Genomic DNA, 15,605 nt, shown 5'->3' with positions numbered 1-15,605 from the left:
CCACAACAGTGAGAGGCCTGCGTACCGCCAAAAGAAAAAAATAATATATATATATATATATATATATATATATAAGCTTGCTATATAAAAGTTATATAACTTGTTCTTTGATTTTTCTCCTATTGTTATTTTTCCGCAAATGTTTGAAGGTCAGCATTTTTGTATGATGTTACTTTAAAAAGTAAAAATGCTAAAGGTGAAATTCAAGGAAATTTCAAGTTTTAACCTTTTTTAATCCTTTCATACTTCATGCCCTTGATAAATTCTAAGTAGCATATATTTTCTTGTGTATGAATGTATGTGTTGCCAAAGATGCTTATGATTACTTTATAAGACATTGAAAATTTACCACAATTTGTAGTTAATTTACCATATTTATTCACCATGAAAAACAAATGTTTTCCTATGAACACTAGAGATCATAAATAAAATGCCAAACTAGCATCACAAATTAATGCTTTTAGAATTTGATTTTAATAATGTTAGGCAGCTTTGAGTTACATTTTCTTTTTGTTTACCCTAGACTGGAACTAAGCATAATCTACAAAGTATGTGAAAGGAACTTGAAATATTTTTAAAGTTACACGATGAAAAAAGAGTCATTTAATTCCGTTAAGTGAACAGTTCTGTCCATTCAGCACACACATATTGAACAACAGCTTTGTGTCCAGTTCTGGGGGGAATTATAAGACATTTCCTATCCACAGTCAAGTTATAGGATATTTATAGTACATTATGATAAGAGCAGAATTCTGTGGAAGTTTCCTAGGAAAGTCCCTAACAGAGAGTAGGAGGTCAACAAAAATTTTCCTTGAGAAGCTCACATCTGAGCTGCCTATTCATTAAAGAATAGGTTTCTAATATTTTTAATTAATCAGTTTGTGTTTTGTGGTGCAGAGAATGGGTTACAAGTGTGCTAGGATACTGAATCCTTCAGTCCTTGGGACAACCAAATGGAGACTGGGGTGAGCAAGGGCCCCAGGCTAGTCATCTCCAGTTATAAGCAGCCACTTCCTTTTACCCCAGTGCTCCAATTATTACTGTTTTCAGTGTGTCATGATATGAAGAATTTTGGGAAACAGTGGTGTAGAGAAATGCCATCGTACTTCCAGGTAATGGAATCTCCACTTAGAGTTTCCAAGGGATCATAAACTTGGAAATAAAAGATAAATCTAATAACCAAATTTTAATATGGCCTTATATTTTTTATTTTTTTAATTCTGGTAAAATATACATAAAATTAAATATTTTAACTGTTTTTGAGTGTTCAATTCAGTGACATTAAGTACATTCACATTGTTGTCCAACCTTCATCACCATCTATCTCCAGAACTTTTTCATCTTCCCAAGCTGAAACACAGTTATTAAACAGTAACTCCCCACTCCTCACCCCCCAATGCCTGACAACCGTCATTCTACTTTCTGTCTCTGAATTTGACTGCTCGAAGTACCTCAATAAGTGGAATCAAAAAGTATTTACCCTTTTGTGGCTGCCTTATTTCTCAGCATAATGTTTTCAAGGGTCATCCTCGTTATAGCATGTGTCATAATTTCCTTCCTTTTTAAGGTTGAATAATACTATTCCATTGTATGTATATACCACATTTTGTTTAGCCATTCATCTGTCAATAGACATTTGGGTTGCTTCCACCTTTTGGCTATTGGGAATAATAATTGGTATACGAATAACTATTCCAGTCCCTGCCTTCAGTTCTTTTGGGCATATACCTAGAAGTGGAATTGCTGGATCATATAATTCTATTATTAATTTTTTAAGGAACCACCATTCTGTTTTCCACAGCGGCTGCACCGCTTTACATTCCCAACAGCAGTGCACAAGGATTCAATTTTCTGTACATCCTTGCCAACCTCTTGTTGTTTTCTGTTTTTTTTTTGATAATAGCCTCTAGTGAGTGTGAAGTAGTATGTCATTGTGGTTTTGATTTAATTTCCCTAATGATTAGAAATGTGAAACATCTTTTTATGAGCTCATTGGTAATATGGCCTTATACTTTTAAAGATTTGGCGGGGGAGGGGGGATGTCTAACCAAGATAAACCAATCTTATTTAAAAATCTTAGAGATCATCAGAGTTCTTAATCTGAAATCCATCAGTGGTTTCAGAGTCCATGAGTAGCCTGAATTAAAGCAAATTCCATTAGACTCTCAGTATCTGTGCCCCTCAAAAACTTAAGAAATTTATTGACCTACCCACAATCACCAAAATGTTTTTTAAAAGTCATTATTTGGAGAGGAGTTAGAATTAAGTGATTTTTAAATTTCTATTTTGTGCTTTTCTGTGTTTTCCAAAGTATCTAAAATAAACATGCATAGTGCATGTGATTTTTTGTGTTATTTTAGAACTTGGAAAGTAAAATCCATCTTTAGCTCTTGGACCTACAAGTTAAAAAAAGTCTAAAAGCTAAGAAGAAATAAAATGGATATAGTATGTTCTTATGATTGCCTGCCTTCTCAGAGTCACAGCATTCCCAAGTCACTACCAGAAGAATGAGCAAGGCTCCTACCTCCACCAAAAAAGTGATGTTTACTACTGAATCTGTTTCAGCTAAATTCATTGCAATAAAATAATTGCGTTTGAGTTTTTTATAATGAGCTTTTACTATAAAGAGAACATGCAGGTTCTATAGCTAGAGAAGCAGTGTTTACCATTTCAGCTGAATTTCATTAAGGGAAATATTTGCATTTATGTTCTATTTTATAATGAGATTTTACTGGCTTTTCTGTAATATCTTTACATAGTACTCTAATTACTTTTTAAAGGTATTGGGTTTTTGTATTGTTTAATTTTAAAACATTGATCACTTAATTTTAAAAGCAACCAAAAAGAATTCTCATTATTTATGTTGAATAGATGGATACATACCTGGGTTCAGCTTAGCATCCTAAAAAAACTGTGGGAAGTCTTTAAAATTTTATGAAGAACTTCCTAGGACAGCTTACCTATTCAAGTTCATCATCAAGTCTCCATATCTTCTTCAATCTTTTTGGCTAAGTTTGAGAATATTCCATGTAGGGCTTGAACTCAACTATTTAATACCCTCAGGCCTCCATTTTCTCTTCTGACATTTGCTTGATCTATATATCTGCTTAACTGTAATGTTTGTGCTATGAAATTTTATTTCATAACTACATTTTTTAAATTTTAACCAGTTTTTTAAACTCCTGTTTTTCCTTTTGCAGCTGTATGCAGGAGCTATTCTTGAAGTCTGTGGATGAAAATTGGGGAGGTTCCCTCAAGTCCAAGGTATATAAAATCAACTCTAGTAAAATTTCAGTTAATAATTTAAAATCAACATTTCACAAAAATAATTTCATTAAATACTCCCAAGAATAAGAATATTTAAGGTTATACTTTCTCAACAGTATATGAATTTTCTCTACATTTGTCTTCATGGGAGTGGAATTTTATAATAATTGTTGAATACTAAGTTACTTGACTCTAAGCAAGCATAAAATATGAAATTTAGATTTAAATACAGCACATGATGAGGTGATTATTTTCTTAAAAGAAGAGACTCTCCTAAGTACAAATTTTATGAGAGCCTTTCTTTTACCAAGTGGAAGTGTAATCCTTCTAAATAATATTTTTAATGTAAACTGATTTATATAACACTCCTAAGGAACAATTGCATTAAGTGAGAGTAGACATGTACAAAATAACCATCAAGAAGAAAATTAATTACCATAGAACTTGAGGTGTAGAAGAGAGGAGGTCATACAGGTGTATCTTCACAGGAATTAAAGATAAATTATATGAAAGGATAATTGTGAAAGTGTATTCTTTTGGTTGACAACAAACAGTAATGGAGCTCTGTATCTCCAAAAAGACTTGGACTAAAGCTTTTCTATTCCATCCTTGCATGTCAGCTGAAAATCAGTTTTATGAAGGTAATGAACTTGTTTTTTGGGGTTTGTTTGTTTTTTTTAACTAAAATACGTAAGTGCTCTATTTATATACCTTATTTTGTTTTTGTTTCTGCTGCTTTTCCATGATTTCTTGCCTTGTTTACTTAATAGCAAGAGAATTTTTTGGATTTAGTATTTTATAAAATTTCCTGTATTAGCACATTCCCTTTATTGCTGACCTAGAATTGTTTATAATAAAATATTGCTCATTTGGCATGGAAATTAATCCTTGGATTGCAACTTGGGGACTTGGGAACATTTTATATGAGACCCAGAGCAGATGCACATCTAATTAAATACATTCTTTATCAGAATAAGCGCATATTCTGATGTAGCACAGAATATAACATCCACTTTTGCTTAGGGAGAAAATTATTTACTCTGTATGATTTATTTTGCCTCAAACACTTAAACTCAGTATTGTACCAGAGTTGTTTTGGCTTTTTTTATATCAGTTCTCTGAATGATAAAGTGATCATTCTTATTCCTAAAAAGTTTTGGCATTTGCTTTTTAATTATATTCATTATTCATATTTACTGACTTGTCTTATTAATAATCTTTTGTGACTCAGATTTTCACGAGGTCAAGAATAGCTTGCAATTAGCCCTCCTGTTTGTGATATCAGGTTTTCTTATGTCCATGGTAATAATTTCTGCAGTTACTAGTTCAGTCTTTAAAAGATTGAGTGTAGTTTATTAATCCTTAGATTGCAACTTAACTATATATATATTTCTTATGTATAATTAAATTATCAAACTGGTGGGTATTTGTAGTCATACTGTCTTTTCCTTTTGAAACATTGGATTTTAATTCTATGTATAAATATTTAATTAGTACAAGCTTATTTAAATTAAGAAGATTGTTTAATTCCACAGTCTATAACCATATTTAATATAATTATGTATAATACCAGTATTTTCAGAGCCCATGAGAAAATAATACATTTTTTTAAGTTTACTTAATTTAAATTAGACACGTCATAAAACAGAAGAAAAAATTAATGTTAAATTATTCCAGAAGAGAGGAGGATTTAAAATTTGAAATGTCTTATCCACATTAAATAACTCAGGGTTTATGAAAAAAAAAAAGTCCCAGATCATATGCCTTAGCTAATTCCAGGTATACCTCCTAAAATACTTTTGTTTTCCATGTTATGGTTAAGTAGGAAAGTCAGTATGTGTAAAAACGTCTCATTGTATATTGGACCTAGTGTTTTATCACTTTTGGTGACATCAAAAGTAATGATGTTAAGTAAGTATGTTTTCCTTCTCAAGCATGAATCTTACCATGATAAGGATATGTCTGTAGTCTGTCTCTATCAAAAAATGTAAATTTTCCATAATTTTGTAGGTCTTGGCAAACTTTTTCCGTAAAAGTCCAAATAGTAAAGATTTTCAGCTTTATAGGCAACAAGGTCTCCATTGCAGTGATTGATCTTTGTTTTTATAGTATGGAAGCAGCCATAGAAAATATTTAAATGAATACATGTGTCTGTGTTCCAATAAAACTTTATTTATAAAATCAGGGAGGCCCAATATGGCCTATGGACCATAGTTTGCCAACCTCTGTATTAGAATCATAAACCTTCGGACACAGAAAGGAATTTTAAAATAATGTAGAACTTGAGAGCAAATAGCTTTTTGCCTCTCGTACCCACTTTGGTTGACTGGTAGTGATGCCTAGGATTATGATGCTACCTTGGAGTTTTGCTGGAAGGAATACTGATTCGTTAGCACTGTCTTCATCAATTTTCTCATTTATAAAATGGATTAATAGGTGGTGTAAAATCGGTTAATATCTACCCTATAGGACTGTTTTGAGGATTAAATGAGATAACATGACTCTCTAGCATTTGAAACTCTTCCCTTCACTTGTGTGAACAGGTCATTTTATTCTCCTTTCCTGGCATCTCATCTACCACCCACACTTCAAATATTGGTGTTAGTCGGGGTCTGTGTTATTTTCTTACTCTCTTGAATGATGTCCCACTCCCTCAGTTTCAACTGCAGTGTTCACCTGATGACTCCCAATCTGTATCTTTAAATTAAATCTTTCCCTTTTTAGATACCATACTTCTGACTGCAAATTGATGTTTCCACTTGCATGGTCTCATAGTATCTTAAACCAATGTACATATAAGTCACCTGGGGATCTTGTTAAAATGCAGAGTGTAATTCTGTAAATTTGGTTTGCATCCTGAGATTCTACATTTCTAACAGTCCTGTAGACTGTGGCCTACATTTTTAGTAGAGAGGCGTTAAACCCAGCATGTTCAAAAACTAAATTAATCCTCTTCTCTGATAAAAGTATACCATCTTCTTCCCTGTTTCCACAAATGGCAGTATCATCAAGCAAAGTATAAGCATGAAACCCGAGAGTCATGATCAATATTTCTTTCACACTTTATGCCCCGTTAGTCACCAAGTTGTCTCTTCCCCCTCCTTAATAAACCTTCATATCTTTGGCCTTCTCTATGATTTTAATCAGCCCCTTAGCATCTTTATCTGGAAGGATTAATTACTTATTATCTGGCCTGCCTGTCTCTTTTCCCTTTTCTTCTATTCTCTCCTACACAACTACCAAAAAAAAAAACCTTTTCCATAAGACAGATTTGATTATGTGACCCTCTTATTTAAAATTACCTGTAGTTCCCCATCACATATAAATGTCAAATTCAGCATCATATACAAGACCTATCATGACCTGGATTCTCTTTTCTAGGTTCACATATCTAGTTTATGTGCAGAACTATTTGCAGTTCTCTGAACTCTGACCTCTAAGTCTTTGCACACACTGCATGTTCTTCCTGACTTATGCCTTTACCCATTTTTGTGACGAACCCCTATTCATTCCAAATTTAGTTCAAGCATTATTTTGGGATTGCCTTTGGACAGAATTTTACACCCTCCCCTTTGTGTTCCATAGCAGTTCCCACATAATATTGTAATGTATTTATTTAATTTACTGGTCTTCTGCCTCTACCAAACTAGGAACTCCATAAAGCTCAGAAGTTTTTAAATTTTTTTTATCACTAATGTATCCCAGATCTTTCTAACACTGCATCTCACATTAAGAGGAATTCAAATATTTATTGAATGAATGAATGGATTTGCTAAATTTATCTAATTCAAAGGTGGCTCTACTTTTGACAAATGGGAAACTGGTGAAAAGCCTGTGTTTATTGGTTATATAGCCTTTATGGATTTATAGTCTTCAAATAGTCCTTTTCTGACTTTATTATTCTGAAAAGTCATAATCTTTTTAGTTTGTCTTGTCTTCATTATTGTACCTCCAGTCTCCCCAAATTCTCTTATTTAAATTGCCGTTCTCTGAACGTTTTTAAGTGCTTTTAAATTGTCTTGTTGGGAGGACCCAAATGACTCATGATTTTGCACTCCAGATAGTTTGTAAGTAAATATTCTTGTTTTAGAGATACTCTTCGATACCCAGTAGTTTTCACTGAGCACAATTGAGAATTCAGTTCTGTTGTTTGTTGTTGCTGCTGCTCTTCTCTTTGTATTGTTGTTTCTGGGTATGATATGACATTTTTGTTTATATTCTGATACAAATATACTTATTTCTACTCAAGGGGAAAACATCTAATTATCATTCCATGTAATTTTATATGGCAATTCACAAATCTTAATTGTACCTGCCATAAGCCCTTATTTATTAAATCTTAAAACCAGTAGAGTACATTGTATGACTACTTGTAATGTGGCCAAAGGTACATTGTTAGATCTAGCCAAGTGTATTTTGCCTCTATATTTTCACTTGTTTATGATTTTGAAAATAACATAGTTCAAACATTTTTCTTTGACCTCAAGACATATCCTTCCTGTTATCCCTCATCCCCACTTTTCCTCTTTTTGGAATGAGGAAGAGGATAGATTTTTATTTTTTAATACTCTTCATAGTTAACTTTGAAGAGCCTCTGATTTATAAGGAGAGTACCATGACTTTCTAAGCAGTGTATATAGCAAAACTTGGCTCTAAGGTCTCCTAGGCAGCTACACAAATGACATGCTGATAAGATTCTTGAGGACAAAACTGAAACATTCAACGTTACCACTTAATGTTTTCTAATCATTTCTGCATATTTGATCGTTTTGAAGTGTTATTTACAAATCTGCCTTAATAATTGACAAATAAATTAGCATAGGAACATTTTCTTGAAATAGAGTGACTGAATTAAGCCCTTTAGGAATTTCCAAACTGATATCACTTAGTTATTTTTAAAACAGCAGAAAGAAAACTAGTAAAATAAGTTACTCTGAGGTCTTTTTTGCAAGTCTCTTGTATGCTCTTATAGCCTCTCCTAGTGCCATGTGTATATAGTAAGTATTCAAATATATTTTAAAAGATTAATTTACTGCCTGTAAAATGTGATTTGCTACCGCAGGGTATTTAATAGATACTCCCCTCAATCAAAATTAGAAGCTTGTGGATTTATACATAGCAGAGAGAAGAGAAAAGAACTGATGAAAATAGTCATTAGTGACTCATCTTAATATTTCTTTTCAATTTATTCCCTCATTCCGGCCTGTTAAAAAAATCTTCTGGGGCTTCCCTGGTGGCGCAGTGGTTGAGAATCTGCCTACCAATGCAGGGGACACGGGTTTGAGCCCTGGTCTGGGAAGATCCCACATGCCGCGGAGCAACTAGGCCCGTGAGCCACAATTACTGAGCCTGCACGTCTGGAGCCTGTGCTCCGCAACAAGAGAGGCCGCGACAGTGAGAGGCCCATGCACTGCAATGAAGAGTGGCCCCCACTTGCCGCAACTAGAGAAAGCCCTCGCACAGAAACGAAGACCCAACACAGCCATAAATAAATAAATAAATAAACAAATAAATAAACTTCTGAATGACAGAAAGTTATAGGTTCTGTTATAGATACAAAAAAAAAATACTTAAGAATAGTTCTTTTCTCCAGAGAAGTTTCTTATGTAGTAGTGACCACACTGTGTATTAAATTATGCTTTGCACAGATGTGCATATAGCATTTGCCAAAGGAATGGTTATAAAATGCAACAGCATATCATAAGCTCATTTTTGTTTGGGGATTCAGGAGTATTGGACAACTCTTAAAGGATGAAGTTAATAGAGAAGATATTCTAATAAGCCAGAATAATATAATCAGTTTTATTTTGAACTAAATTTAGTAGGGGAAGTTTAGATGGGATATCTGAGTGTCTTCCAAAAAGCCTGCGAAACCTTAAAAAGAAAAAGCATTTACTAATCTTTGTTTAGTTGTCCTAGATGCACATATATAAAGATCTTCATGGTGAAACATGTCTATAGTGCTATTGCTAGTTAATTCTAAGTTTAAAAAATAAGTTCTCAAAAGCATGTGTGCCACTATAAAATCTAATCAGAGGCTGTTGCAAATGATAACAGAACTGGAATTAAGAACTGTCCTCATTTAGGTATCCAAATGAAACATCCCTCTTGTATTTATCTTTTTTAATGTATTCTAAAATATTTTAATTTGGACAGTTAGACGTGATCATTACTAAAAACTTGATCGGGGCTTCCCTGGTGGCGCAGTGGTTGAGAGTCCGCCTGCCGATGCAGGGGACACGGGTTCGTGCCCCGGTCCGGGAAGATCCCACATGCCGCGGATCGGCTGCGCCCGTGAGCCATGGCCGCTGAGCCTGCACGTCCGGAGCCTGTGCTCCACAACGGGAGAGGCCACAACAGTGAGAGGCCCGCGTACCGCAAAAAAAAAAAAAAAAAAAAAAACCTTGGTAAAATGTAGATCAACAACAACCTAAAAAGGAAAACATTCATTTAAAACTTCCCCAAACCCTATGCTCCAGATATAACCCCTATTAAAATAATAGTTATTGTTTTGAACTGTTAGGTATATTGTGCTAAGTATTTTATATTTTCTCACTTAATTTTTTTAAAGATTTCATTCAATGCTTCTAGGCTTTTTCCTTTGCAAATATATATTTATGAATAAATATATAAAAACATTAGTGTAAATATATAAAAACAATATATCCATCTTTTCATAACAACCATGGGGAACAAACTGATCTATAAACCTTTATATATGAGTTTGCATCTATATCACTAAATACAGAATAATATAATTTTTAAATTATTGGATGCACTTCATAGTGGTCCATGTTAATTTATTTAACCAGTAGCCTTTTACACACTTAGATTATTTTCAAATCTCCAGACTTGGTTAGCAGGATCTTATATATCTTTGCATTATAGTGTAATTATTTCCTCATAATAAAGAAGTTCCTAGAAAGAGACTTGCAGCTCTAAAGAGTATGCACGTTTTAAGACTTTTGGTTCATTTTGCTAAATACCTTTCAGGAAGGATGTGTCCATTTATATTTCTCCCACAACTAAGCCCCGGCAAAATCTTCTCTACCCCCCTCTCTAACCTTAAATATTCTTTTTAATTTTTGCCACTCCAAATGAGGTTACCTCATTGTTTTGACAGTTCTTTGATTATTTGTGAGGTTGAACATTTATTTCAAACGTTCAGTGACCATTTGTTTATTTTTATATTACATGTTCCTGTCCTTAGTTCATTTCTCTAGTACCTAGTATTTATTTTTTTCTTATTAGTAGAAGCTCTTTTGCATACTGTGTAAGAGAGAATTTTCCCCAGTATGTCATTTTTACTTTTAACTTTGTTTATAGTAATGTTTTGCTGTACTGAGTGTCCATTTTTATATAGGCACATCTATAAAGCATTTTCTTTAGGATCATGCATAAGAGAAGAATTTTATATTCCATATTCCAAGTTGTCTGTGTTAAATGCTGTGGTAGTATTCTGAATCTTTTTTTTTAAACACTTATCACAACTGAAATTATCAGTGATGTGATTGCTTGTTTAGCATCTTTCTTCCTCATCAGACTATAAACTGTATAAGAGCAGGAATTCTGTTTTATATAGCTTTATGTCTGCTATCTGGTATACAATAGATATTCAAAAGTATTTATTGAATAACACACACACACACACACCCAGATGCACGCACACATAATCTCTCTCTCTCTCTTTCTCTCTTCGGTTTGCTAGCTTTACCATATTAAAAAATCCAGGTATTTTTCTCCCTCTAGATTTCCTAATCGGTTTCTTTGTTTTATCATTCTGGTATAAGTATCACATAGTATATTATTAAACAATTGAACAAATTCTCCCATATTTTACTTTTTCTAAACTGTCCTGTTCTCCAACATTTACTCTTTTATTATTATTTTTTAATTTATTTATTATTGTCTGCATCGGGTCTTCGTTGCTGTGCGCGGGCTTTCTCTAGTTGCGGCGAAAGGGGGCTACTCTTTGTTGTGGGGCATGGGCTTCTCACTGCGGTGGCTTCTCGTTGCAGAGCACGGGCTTCAGTAGTTGTGGCTCACGGGCTCTAGAACGCAGGCTCAGTAGTTGTGGCGCATGGGCTTAGTTGCTCCGCGGCATGTGGGATCTTCCCAGACCAGGGCTCAAACCGCCGTCCCCTGCATTGGCAGGCAGATTCTTAACCACTGCACCATCACGGAAGCCCTCAAACATTTACTTGTATAGCTGAGTTTTACTGTCATTTTGTCAAGCCCTCAAAATCCCATTGTAATTTGGGATTTTTATTAATTTGAAAAAATTAACATCTTAAAATATTTAGTCTTCCCATTGAAGAATATGGGATATCTTTCCATTTTATATGTGTTTTAGTTTCCTTGATTTTTCCATATAGGATCTAATTTTTTATTTATTGAGTTTATTTCTACTTTTTGTGTTGACCTTTGTAGCTAGCTTGGATTTGGAAGTAAACAATTTGAATATTTTTTTTCTTTTAAGCTTTCGTCAGGAGTGATAAACCCAGACTATTCAGAGGACTACAAATCAAGGTAACGCAATTTTAATGTGATCCTTTTTTCCAGCATTTTCTTTTTTTAATTAAAAATTATTCAGATATTTTAATTGACTTTATTTTTTAGTGCAGTTCTAGGTTTACACAGAAATTGATTCGAGAGTTCCCATGTACTCCCACCCCCACCTTCCAGTTCCCTTATTAACATCTTGCATTCATGTACATTTGTTACAATTGATGAACCAATATTGATACATTAACTAAATTTCATAGTTTGCATTAGAGCTTATACTTTGTACAGTTCTAGGAGTTTTACCAAATGTCATGTATCCACCATTACAGTATCATACAGAAGTTTCACTGCCCCCAAAATTCCCTGTGCTCCACACCCCACCAAACTCCTGGGAACCACTGATCTTATTACTGTCTCTATAGTTTTGCCTCTTCCAGATTGTCATATAGTTGGAATCATATAGTACGTAGCCTTTTCAGATTTCAGATTTTTAACTTAATATGCGTTTACAGTTCCTTTGTGTCTTTTCTGTAGCTGGATAGCTCATTTCTTTCTAATGCTGAATAATATGAATAGTATTCTGTTATACCATGGTTTGCTTTTCTGTTCATCTGTGGAAGGACATGTTGGTCGCTTCCAGTTTTTAGCAATTATGAGCAACAGTGCTGTATACATTTTTGTGTAGACAAACGTTTAACTTATTTGGGTAATTACCTAGGAGCATGATTACTGAATCATATAGTAAGAGTGTTGGGCAGTTTCTTACAAAGCTAACCTGTTTTCCAAAGTGCTTATATCACGTTGCATTCCCACTAATAATGAGAGTTATTGCTCCGCATTCATCAGCATTCATTATTGTCAGTGTTTTGGATTTTAGCCATTTTAATAAGTGTGTGATGTTATCTCATTGTTGTTTTCATTTGCAGTTCCCTAATTGAGAATCTTTCCACATGCTTATTTGCCATCTGTATATTTTCTTTGGTGTATCTGAGATCTTTTGCTCACTTTTAAAAATTTTAGTTATGGTTAAAAAAAAACTTAAAAGTAGTTAAGATGGTAAGTTAAATGTTAAGGGTGAAGTTCAGTACTGGTAAGTTAAATGTTATGGGTACAGTTCAGTACTGTTAAGTATATTCACACTGTTGTGCAACAGATGTAGAATTTTTTTGTCTCGCAAAACTGGAACTCTATACCCATTAAACAGTAATTCCCCCTCCCTCCTGCCTCCAGCCCGTGGCAGCCACCCATCTACTTTATTTCTATGATTTTGACTACTTTAGATACTTCATATGAGCAGAATCGTACAGTATCTGTCCTTTCATGACTGGCTTATTTCACTTTAGCATGATGTCCTCAAGGTTCATCCATGTTGTAGCATGTGACAGGATGCTTTTTCTGCATCTACTGGTATAAGATTTCTTGTTTAGCCTGTTGGTAGTAATAGATTACATTAATTCATTTTCAAATTTTGCACCAGCTTTGCATACTTGGAGTAAATCCAAATGGGCCATGGTATATAATTCTTTATACACTGTTGGATTTGATTTAATATTTTGAACATTTTTGCAACTATGGGCTATGTAGTTTCTAATTTTTGGACTAAAATGAGTTTTTGAATAAAAAATTGAATTTTTAAAAATAATTTATGTAGATAACCTGACCCAAAAGATTTTAGTAGTAATGTTATTGGTTTATTAGCTTAGGGGGCCAATTTCTAAATTCCAGAAATGGGTTGAGAAGATACCAAATGCAAATAATCACATCAGAGCTTGTCTCCATCTCTGAAGTTCACAACTCTAGAAGACCTAGTAAAACTGAAGCATAATTGCTGAGTTTCTCAGCTCCCTGCATCATCACTGCTGCATTTTTAGTTACATGGTCCTTAATTTAGCATTGAAGACTGATCACTTAATGAATGGGATCAGGTTTGTTATCACAGTTACCCAGAGTCAGAATTCCTCAGAGCTCTCTGGTGAAATACTGGAACGCACTAGTAGGTCTGAAGTTTCAGGAATCCAGCCGAATTATAAACTAATTACAACAGAATAAATTTTCTTTGGTTTAAGAAATCTAATGAAAGTCCAATACAGAATTGTCTGATAGTTTGTATGCACAGCCTATTTCAACATGGCTCTTAAGAGTCATTCTCATTCAATATTTTGAACTTGTCTGCCTCCTTCATTAGATTTTCAACTCATTTGAGAGTTGGAGTGTGTCCTGTATGCAGTAAATACTTGTTACATTCAAGAATAAGCTTAAATCCCAAGTAAACTGCTTGATACCAACAGGTGTTTCTCTTCAGAAGTAAAATGTGATTTTTGTTTTAATTGTCATTTTTGATGAAATCCCATTACACTGTTTTCTAAAAGACTTCCTTTAAGAGCTGTTGTGATGTTATGTCTAAAAGCTTATTACTATTAAATTTAATTAAGCTGGATTGAATTGATTTGGACTTTGGTTGAAACTGAAAAGGCTCTTTCTAAGCAGAAAATGATATTCTTCTTTTTTGTAGTATGTTCGCGGTTCAGACCCTGTGCTAAAGCTTTTGGACGACAATGGGAACATTGCTGAAGAACTAAGCATCCTCAAATGGAACACAGACAGTGTAGAAGAATTCCTGAGTGAAAAGTTGGAACGCATATAAATCTTGCTTAAATTTTGTCCTATCCTTTTGTTACCTTGTCAAATGAAATGTCACAGCACCTAGAAAATAATTTAGTTTTGCTTTCTTCCATTGATCAGTCTTTTACTGTGAGGCATTAAACATCTAATTAAAAGTTGAAGTGGCAGCACAACCCATGTTATGTAAGGAGTTGGCAAGCTTAACAAAACCCATTTTTTATAAGTTTCCATCCTCCATTTGTTGATACCACTAACAAAATGCTTTGTAATAGTCTTGTGGTTAATTATGCAAATGATAATTTGTGATAATTGGTCCAGTTTTACGAACAACAGATTTTTTAATTAGGGAGGTTAATAAGGGAGATGATTACTGTGCCTCATGTGCTGTGTGCTTTTTGAAAGTGAAGACAGAAAACTACAAAGCAAATAAGATATACCGAGCCTCAACAGATTGCCTGCTTCTCAGATCCTCTCATATTTTTGTATTACCCAGCTTTCCTTTTAATAGAAACGTTATAGCTTATAATGAATGCACTGCATAAAAACTGTATGGCTTCATTCTTGTAAAACAGATTCAAGATCTACGGTAAGAGTGAAACATTCACACAGAGATTCGCATTAATGAAGACTACACAGAAAACCTTTTTGTGGATTTGTGTGGATCTGATATTTAGCAAATTTTTGTGCTTTACATTCTTACAGAAGAGTAAAGTTAAAAATTATCATTTGTAAGACCAGAATATAAATAAAACGTTTCAAAAATCTTTCTGAATTTGAAATCTATTTGTTCTTTCATGTTTAAAAATGACATATTTCTCAGTGCATTTTCTTTTCATATAAGCCTTTTTTTTAAGCTAAAAACACTAAAATATCTACATTGTTTAAAACTTCTAACTTACTGTGGGTAATAGTATTTTGTCTATGATTTTTTAATTTGTCAAAGTGCTTTCATTTGTGAACACATTTTCATTTATATCATGTAAGGAATTTCTCTTAAAATATAGTTTTTTAGGAGCTATTAAAAATGATTTTTCCACTTCCCTGATGGCGCAGTGGTTATGAATCCGCCTGCCAATGCAGGGGACACAGGTTCGATCCCTGGTCCAGGAGGATCCCACATGCCACAGAGCAACTAAGTCCATTCACCACAACTACTGAGCCTGCACTCTAGAGCCCACGAGCCACAACTACTGAGCCCATGTGCCACAACT

General features: G+C 33.8%; 1 protein-coding gene across 2 annotated transcripts in view; it reads left to right on the top strand.

The window, feature by feature from the left end:
- The window catches only part of SELENOF (selenoprotein F), a 38,165-nt gene extending 22,887 nt beyond the window's left edge, over positions 1 to 15,278 (top strand). The window contains exons 3-5 of one of the 2 annotated variants that reach the window (XM_079909110.1): positions 3,201 to 3,264; positions 11,747 to 11,796; positions 14,285 to 15,246. In XM_079909110.1, coding sequence (XP_079765236.1) covers positions 3,201 to 3,264; positions 11,747 to 11,796; positions 14,285 to 14,416 — 246 coding nt within the window. In that variant the 3' untranslated portion in view covers positions 14,417 to 15,246. Of the gene's footprint in view, positions 1 to 3,200; positions 3,265 to 11,746; positions 11,797 to 14,284 lie in introns of both variants that reach the window. The other variant, XM_079909111.1, reaches the window with a different exon arrangement.
- The last annotated feature ends 327 nt before the right edge of the window (positions 15,279 to 15,605 follow it).

This window comes from Stenella coeruleoalba, assembly GCF_951394435.1.
Source record: "Stenella coeruleoalba genome assembly, chromosome: 1".
NCBI lineage: Eukaryota > Metazoa > Chordata > Mammalia > Artiodactyla > Delphinidae > Stenella > Stenella coeruleoalba.
The sequence above is the reverse complement of the archived record's forward strand: the minus strand, read 5'-3'. Positions and strand labels throughout refer to the sequence as shown.